This window comes from Pteropus vampyrus, unplaced genomic scaffold (genome assembly GCF_000151845.1).
Source record: "Pteropus vampyrus isolate Shadow unplaced genomic scaffold, Pvam_2.0 Scaffold373, whole genome shotgun sequence".
Classification (NCBI taxonomy): domain Eukaryota; kingdom Metazoa; phylum Chordata; class Mammalia; order Chiroptera; family Pteropodidae; genus Pteropus; species Pteropus vampyrus.
The window spans coordinates 544,705-553,599 of record NW_011889154.1 but is presented as its reverse complement, the minus strand read 5'-3'; the positions used below and the strand labels follow the sequence as shown (position 1 = coordinate 553,599).

The 8,895-nt window shown below is 38.9% G+C and overlaps 1 protein-coding gene and 1 pseudogene across 19 annotated transcripts in view; both read left to right on the top strand.

The window, feature by feature from the left end:
• Positions 1–8,895, top strand: part of DLGAP1 (DLG associated protein 1) — an 822,162-nt gene that overhangs the window by 505,595 nt on the left and 307,672 nt on the right. For 16 of the 19 annotated variants that reach the window (XM_023523037.1, XM_023523034.1, XM_023523033.1 and 13 more), the window contains one exon: positions 913–1,941. In XM_023523037.1, coding sequence (XP_023378805.1) covers positions 985–1,941 — 957 coding nt within the window. In that variant the 5' untranslated portion in view covers positions 913–984. Of the gene's footprint in view, positions 1–579; positions 631–912; positions 1,942–6,551; positions 6,757–8,895 lie in introns of those variants that run through there. The other 3 variants (XM_023523038.1, XM_011379745.2, XM_011379744.2) reach the window with 3 other exon arrangements.
• Positions 8,473–8,591, top strand: LOC111731432 (annotated as a pseudogene).

Sequence of the window (8,895 nt, the reverse complement as noted above, 5' to 3'; positions counted from 1 at the left end):
GAAGAGTAGATATCATGATATTCAGACCAGTGAACTCAAGCTTATTTGTTCTTCATCTGCTCTCGGTTTGTTGAAGGGAGGCTCTTGACCCTCTGGTGACAGAAATACAGGGGCAGATTTTCTCTACATCTTTGATTTGTTTGCCACGCCATTACTTTTTTCAACTCTGATTACCATGGGGGGATCGCTTGGGTGCTGTAATTGTTACCACAGAATTCTAGCGAGAAAGCATGTGACAGAAGATAGAAACATCCTCAAGTCACAAGGACAAAGTACAAGTAGCCTCTTGTTTTGTTTTGCTTTGTTTCACTCACATTTATGGAGTGCTAACTGTATGTCTACATGATTGGCCAGTGCTAGGGACGGGGATATACAGGTGACTAACAGGTAGGCTGGTCTGCAAGGAACTGAAACTACCCTGGAAATCACCAGACAATTTTGGAGTGGAGAGACAGATGAAGGGGAAGTACAGAGTGGAACTAGATCTCTCTGCAAAGGGGAATCAGCAAAGGTATTCCAGAGAAACCAAGTCCTTCTGGTATGCTAGCTTTATGATTAACATATAGTTAAGAATAAAACCAGAAAAGCAAGGGAAAAATGCAATCAGTTATTAAAATCATGGACAGAGAGGTGAGTCTCTTTCAAATAATTTTAAAACACTTTAACATTTTTATAGTTTTATTTTTCAGATTTACCGGCTTTCACCCAGACCATCTCCCCATATCTGACTGGAGTTGGCTTTTCCACCCTACAGAGGTGGCAAAGTTTTTCCAACAATGCAATAAAGGTGCTCTTAGGGACAGCGATGAGTTCCACCAGAAAACAAACACAGTAGCAGACAGCACAGCAAAAGAGAACAATATTTATAAAGGGACTTGTTAACCATTTTCCTCCTCTTGTTCATTCCTCCAGGTCTTTGCAGGAGACGGGCCTGGAACCTAACCACGGGGTGTCCATGACCCCCTCAGTTGCACTCCGTCAGCTATGAAAGGGTTATCAGGCAGCCGCAGCCATCACCACGGAGTCACCTGTGATTCCGCCTGTGACTCTCTGTCGCACCACTCAGACCGCAAGCCATACCTGCTGAGCCCGGTGGAGCACCACCCTGCGGACCACCCTTACTACACTCAGCGCAACTCGTTCCAGGCCGAGTGTGTGGGCCCCTTCAGCGACCCACTAGCCAGCAGCACCTTCCCGCGCAGGCACTACAACTCACAGCAGGAGCTGAAGGACGAGTGCGCCCTAGTGCCCCGCACCCTGGCCACCAAGGTTAATCGCATCCCCCCCAACCTCCTGGACCAGTTTGAGAGGCAGCTGCCACTCAACCGGGATGGCTATCACACGCTGCAGTACAAGCGCACGGCCATGGAGCACCGCAGTGACAGCCCGGGCCGCATTCGCCATCTGGTCCACTCTGTCCAAAAGCTCTTCACCAAGTCGCACTCACTGGAGGGGCCATCCAAGGGCAGTGTCAACGGGGGCAAAGCCAGCCCGGATGAGACACAGACCATGAGGTATGGCAAGCGAAGCAAAAGCAAGGAGCGGCGCGCTGAGCCCAAGGCCCGGCCCAACACCTCCCCTGGCTGGTGGAGCTCCGACGACAACCTAGACGGCGACATGTGCATCTACCACGCCCCTTCGGGAGTGATGACCATGGGCAGGTGCCCTGACCGCTCGGCCTCGCAGTACTTCATGGAGACCTACAATACCATCAGCGAGCAGGCGGTCAAGGCCTCCCGGAGTAACAACGATGTTAAGTGCTCCACCTGTGCCAACCTGCCCGTCAACCTGGACGCTCCTCTCCTGAAGAAAAGCGCCTGGTCCTCCACGCTGACAGTGAGCCGAGCCCGGGAGGTGTACCAGAAAGCCTCAGTTAACATGGATCAGGCCATGGTGAAGTCTGAGTCGTGTCAACAAGAACGTTCCTGCCAGTATCTTCAGGTACCATTTATGTTGGGTGATGGATGTTTTAGAAATTGTACCTGCTAATCATGTGGTATCTTCTCCGAGTTCTAATGTTGACTCTACTATGAATTGTCTACATGAACTTGAGCAAATTGTTTAACAGGTCTGTGGCTAAGTGTTTCTATCAGGAAACAAACCTACTACCAATTTCATCTAGTTATCCTGAGATACTAGATATTAAAAGTACTTGAAAAGCACGCCTACATAAAGGCGAGGCAAAGAGTGTTTTGTGTTCTTTTGTCTGAGGGATCATAGGATAGAGAGGAGAGGAAAGGGGAGTCTACACAGAATTTTAAAATAAATCCACCTTTTTAAAAAGCCAACAATGACATTCGGAATTTTGGAAAGATTTTAATTAGATCTATCCAGAGTTCTTTTTCGTTTTTGACTTTTTTTAAGTTGTAAAATTCTACCTGAAGTTATTAGTTTGAGAAAATCAATCTACAGCCTCACCATTGCTATTGTCACACCAACACCAACACTAACCTCACTCCCACCCAAAGCCCCTACTCCCCCAGAGTGCAGGGAATGCCTTGAGCCCTGAGAAGATAGAGGTCAAGCCAAGTCGAGGACCTGACAAGCACAGCTGCAGAGACCCAGGACAACAGAGAAGAGAAGGAAAAGAAGGGAGAAGCATCCACACAATAAAATATAGTGTGTCAGTGTGTAAATCCCACACACATGCAGAACCAAAGCAGGCCGCTCCTCCCCTACCACAGTCTCCTTGTTTTCCCTACTGCCCTCTAATCTACTTAAGGGAAAAGTCTTTTTCTTCCCTACATCTTCCCTCTAGTATTGTCATTTTCCCCAAGATACAATCCTTTATAAAAAATTACCCTGATATTCTTCCTTTTCAGTGTTTTTTCTCTGTCTTCTCCTGCTATCCCCATCTTACAAAAAAAAAAAAAAAGTACTGTACTATGAAAGCATGACATAATCATTTCCCACTCTCATCTTAAAAAGAAATGCTGGGTGGGTTGGGGGCGGGAGGAAACCCTTCCATTGAGAAGTTTATCTTTCGCTCTCTTTGAATTCCTCCTGACAAAACTGGCTCCCTGGAAGTGCCTCCACCAAACCCTGAGAATATTCTAGGCTGGCAGTCAATGGGCGAGGACAGTGCCAGAGCCCATCTCCAAAGTTCAGAAGAAGCCACCAATGTGTGGATAGTTTTCACAAACAACACACAATTACATGCAATATTTCCCACTGAAAGTGGTATTGCCCAATTTACTATAAGGTTGCTACATGCATTAATTAAGTCATCAAGAACTATTAACAGAATTTGAAAGCTAAAGGTATTAATTAATCCACACTCCTCATTTAGCATATAAAAAAGTAAAGTCAAAGAAAGGTAAAAGCTTGATGGCAGAGGTGGACTAGAACTCAAGTCACTTAATTTATAGAAATGACCATTATAAGGGTTATGATTGAAAGCTTTAGAAATTCCTTAAGCACGTAAATCTCATCCACCACTAAGAATAAAGTATTTTGATAAGAATATCTGTCATGAAGAAAGACTGGGTAATGAGATAGAAGCTCTAGAATAGAATATTTGGTCTATTAATATTCTATGACTAGTGGCAAAAACAGAACAAATTAAAAAAAAAAACGCCTGGACTTTAATAAGTAGTGGTAAGATTAGATAAAAAATACCAGATTAAAAAAGGGTACTCTAAATGGATCTGAGGTCAGCCTTTGTTGCTAATGAAATGCTTGCATAATTACCTACATTCTTCCTACCTTAAATTTATTTCTTCTTCCTTTTTATACCTTTATGAAGTAAAAAGCTCAAGTAATGGTGAAAAGTGGAAGGATAAGGAAAGAAAGAAGGAAACTGATTAATTAAAAATCTACTATGTACTGGATGCTATAGCAGACATTTTCACATTTGTTATCACCTTTAATCCTCATAATAATCCTGAGAGCTAGATATAATAATACTCTATTTTTACGAGAAATGAAACCAAAACTTAGAAATATTAAGTGATTTAAAGCCATGTGACCAATAAGTTGTAGAACTGAGATTTAGATTTAGATCTATTTGATGCAAAATAGCTCTTTTTTATACACCCCATTACAACCCAGGAATCAAGGGCATGAAAATGATGAGCAAGGAGCAAAAAATATTTAAAGTAAACATATTATTAAAGTTCTTCAGTAAATGAGAATGAAGCTTAAAGATTTAAGTGTGGAATTTATTAAAGTAGCATTATTGGAAATTTCCTTTTCAAATTAGTTACCTTATTTTAAGCCAGTTTTTAAAATGAAATATTGAAGCTTACAGAAAGATATAAAGAAAAAAACTCATTTATATATCATACAACTAGAGAAATAAAACATTAATTACAACGAATCATACATGTACCTTCCTCAATCCCATTTTCCTACATTCCTCCTGCAAGTAATAACTTATCTGACTTTGATACCCAAAGCACCTCTGTTTTTAATTCTAAAGTTATTGAAGATTGAAAACAAATTAATACTTTTTATCCTATATTGGGAAATAACCCAAAACCAACTCCTTAAATATAAACTGAGCTCAAAATTATACCTTTCTTAACAAATGTTGATATTTATTGAGCTCCTATTCTGTGCAAGGTTTTCAAACTGAGAAGAATATTCTATATTTCGATGTGGGGAGATAGTATATAGTGAATAAACTAAACGTAGAACAGTGTGTTACTCTCAACCAGTGCTGAGGTCGAAGAGTCCCTCTAAAGAAAGGGGAGAGGGAGCTGCACATTCACAAGGGAGGCAGCGAAGGGGGAAACTCCTGAGAACTGAACGTTCTCTTCAGCTCCCTTCTTGCTCAATAGGAAAGAGAGAACCTGCCATCTGTGGAAGCGCCTCTCAGAAAGATAGTTGTAGCCTGCCCCTGCCAGCTCCCATGGGATCATTTCATTTATAAGCTCATCCTTAGAAGCAAATTTGGAGAAATAGAAAGAGGGGTTTTTTTTTTAGTTATATCGCTTTAATTACCAACCAATATTAAAATTATATTTACATATGTGTTCAACTTCAATGTCAGAGTTTAGTGGACAAAGCATTAAACTTTAAATAAGAGATTCTGTATTCTATTTCCTATTTGGCTTGAAACCTTCATTTTAACTCTCTGTGTCTCCTTCCTCTGCTACAAAGTGAGATGCTTGTTCTAAAGGCTTGTGATCTCAGTCCACATCTTTAAACTACTAAGTTACATATGTGGAGTACTAATTAGAGCAATTTTCAAGAGCCTGTAGCTCTCACTTAATAAATGCCTACCAAAAGTGATTTGTCCTTTCAATGTTATCTAATTTGCTCTTTAAGATATTTTACAGTTGAAGAAACTGAGATTTAGTAAATTAAGTTAAGTAACTTGCCCAAGGACGAACAGCTAGTACATGGCAACATGGTGAGTCTAAACTGATTCATCTACCTGCAAAGCCTGGATTCTTTCCCTTTACCAAGCCCAATCTCTACCCCTTCCAAACATAAAGCAGAGAGGGGAAGCAGTACGTATCAAATATGTATTACGTGCCAGAAACCGTAGAGTATCTCATTTAGTACCCAAACAACTTTGTAAAGTAAGTATCACTATTTTTACTCCAGCTTATAGATGACAAAACTGAAGCACAAACAATTAAATCATTTGCCCAGGAATGTATAGGGAGTAAGTAGAAAAGCTAAGACTTGATCCCAGATTGGTCGGAATCACTAATGTGCTTCAGAAATAGAAATAAGTGTGGGTTTTTCTTTTCATTTTATTACCTGTTTTATTCTGTAGCAAATGCATGTGTTCACTTGACCTCAAATGACCAATCTTAGACAAGCAATGAGATGACCGATAGGTCCCTAATTTGATTCAAGACTGAACAAAGGTTAAATTCATTGTCACCAATAATAGAATCTAAATAGTAGCAAAGTTCTGATTCTCCCTTTGTAGAATTATCACTTAGAATTAATTTAACATTGGCCATTGCCACAATAATATAGAAAAGGAGAGGTCTGTAGATATTTGGTCTCCACCTGACATTGATTTAGAAATAAAATACTATAGCTTGAAATCATTGCAAGTTCCAATTAATATAGTCAATTGTTGATAAATGTTCTCTCACAGGTTGTTTGTAGTTAATTAAAAAAAAAAGACTCTTTTTTCCCCCCAATATTGTTATTTTTAAATGTCAAGAATCAGATGTCTGCTGTGTGGAACTGTTGTACTGCTGCCAGTGACTGTATTGGGGTTTGGAGCAGGGACATGGATTTGAAGACATTAAAACTGTTTAATTCTCAGTGGAGATGTGGTTGGCTTTTATACATTTGGAATAGAACATTTATGGCACATCTCAGGGTAAGTGCTAATAGTTAAGTAAATAAAATAGGAATGAGATGAAAGGAGTAAAAGGAGGTTTTGTTGTGGTTTTGTTTTTGCTTTAAAAAGCAAGATTCTTGGTTCTGTATGTGCCTCTTTATGTAAATGTTATGTGTTGAGTGCCTGGCATATAAAGCCATTCAGAAGAGCAAGATTTTAGATTTCCAACTGTTCACCTAGAAAACAAAATCCCTTCAAATTATGTATTTTGCATTCATTCAGCAGCAGAAACAGGAAAAGGGAAACAAAACGCTCTCCGGTAGAAGTAGAGAGAGGCACGGGGGGAGAGAGAGAGAGAGAGAGAGAGCAAGACAGACTCGAGAAAGAAAGCACTCACAGAGATGAAATTTTAGGAGAGCAAAATGATCGACCTTTTTAAAGCTGAGTGGGTTTCTTCAGTTTGTGTGCAAGTTTCAAGAAATGGACGGACTGACCAGGTTTGGGTACAACTCTTTTATTACTTTGTATTTGGTGATAGTGTATTGTTGGTTTGGGTGGATTTTGGGGGGAGAGGGAGGTTAGTTTTGTTATTTTATTCTCTAAACTATGGCTAGAAAGACTGAAACAGCTAACTGATTTGTGTACAGATGATAAGAAAACAGGTTCGACATCGGATACCTATAAATCTTTGTCCCCACAGGGGCTTCATAAAATCTTTAATTGACACAGATGATCTAAGGTAGTAGGTGCTCTTAGAGGACATTATGTGACTGAAATGTGATCATTTTCTATGACAGGAATCCTGAATGTTTACTGTTTCTTTGCAAAAATTAAAATTTTGGGATGGTTGGGTTTCTTTTTTTTTTTTTTTTTTTTTTTTTTTTTTTTTTTTTGGTCTATCACTTAAGTAAGACTCCACAAAAGATTACTAAAAAAATCATTTATAATAAGCATAAAAACAGGATTTTGTTTTCAATGTAGGTACAACTATTTGTCAAAATTTTCTTCAAGATTATTTCAGTCTTTGCCCAGTGGGGTTTTTCTCCCCTGGCTGAGATTTTCTTTCCTCTTGTTGTAGAACAATTTAAATTATACTGAATTGGTTAAACTACTTTATGTGAACTGTATGGCAGTGCTGAGAAATTCTGCTAGTGACTTTGGTAACTGCAATGTTTCCTTATTGCCTTTTCTAAAACCAAATCAACCACATTGATTGATGCTTTTCTTTATTTTTAATTTAAATTGCCTTAATATTCCAGGAAGGAATGTAAAGATTCTTGAATGTATTTCCTATTTGGCTTGCACAGTCTTTTCCCTATTTTTCACTGATCTTAGTAGGGATATCCCTCTTCATTGATAGAAAACTGAGGTTACTCCTGCCTGATGCTAACTCTGAATGTAAATTCAGTGATCAGCAGCAGAATCCTTGTAATTCTCTCCCTGGTTCTCAATTGCCCATTTCCAACTAATGGAGAGTGGTAGAGGAGACAATTGACAAAACACTATGAGAAAGCAGGGATCCAGAAAGACTCAGTGGTAGTAAAAGGAAGATCAAAAAGAAAGGGAAATAAAAAAGAAATAAGAAATTCTTCTTGGAAGTTCTTAAAGAAACTTTATTATTCTTGGTCTACAATATATTATTCTAAAGACTTTTTCAGCAACACCAAAAGTGTTTGGTTAGCCACAATCAAAGGTTTCATAATAGATGCTTTCTGATCACACAGAGTCCAATCTACTAATGGAAGACATAACATTGGTTAGCACAGAATAAAAGAGAAAAATTAGCCGTGGGTCTCTCAGTGGCTAGTGGACTTTATTTCTCCTTTCCCCATTCTCCTTAGATAGCAGTTTGCTCGGCTAAAAATTAAATACAGTAACTCAAGGTAATCATTTGCCATTCTGTGGAGAAAGATCCATTTATAATCTCTGGTCCATTTGAGATCATGGCTTTGCATGACTTTATACAATAGTGATTTGTGAATGGTAAAACTCATTGGATTTTTGTTTGAGATTTTAAAGGAGCCGCTAAAAAATACATGCTGTATTACCAAGCTGGTTTTGATTTGGCGATTAGATTAGGTTTTCCACCATTTTCATTTCAGGTTCAAAGGTAGCAGTCTCTCTTGGTAGATTCTTGTGTTTATCAATGTGGAGCTGAATCATGGGGAAATTCTAGCTTTATAGATCTAAGTGGTAAAATTAAAAACTTCATATGGTTTGGCTACAGCCATGCCACCCTGAACAAGCCCAATCCCGTTTGATTTCGAAAGATAAGCAGGGTCAATCCTGGTTAGTACTTGGATGGGAGACCACCTAGGAAGACCAGGTGCTATAGGCATAAAAAAATAAAAAATAAAAGATTGTAAGCTAACAAGGTCCTTGTAACCTGTGAAGTCAACCAAAGGTTGCCTTGCCTAAAAAAAAGAAAGAAAGAAAGAAAAGAGAAAGAAAGAAAGAAAGAGAAGAAAAAAAAATAATTGGCCTTTTCAGTTAAAACTAAGTTACTATTAATGACATCCATGATCTCATTATGATTTGTATTACTCATCTGGAATTTTGAACTCATAGCTTTTCTCATTGGATAAAAATAAAAATGCATGTGCGACTTCACATCTAGAGCTTATTTATCTTCTTAAGACCAT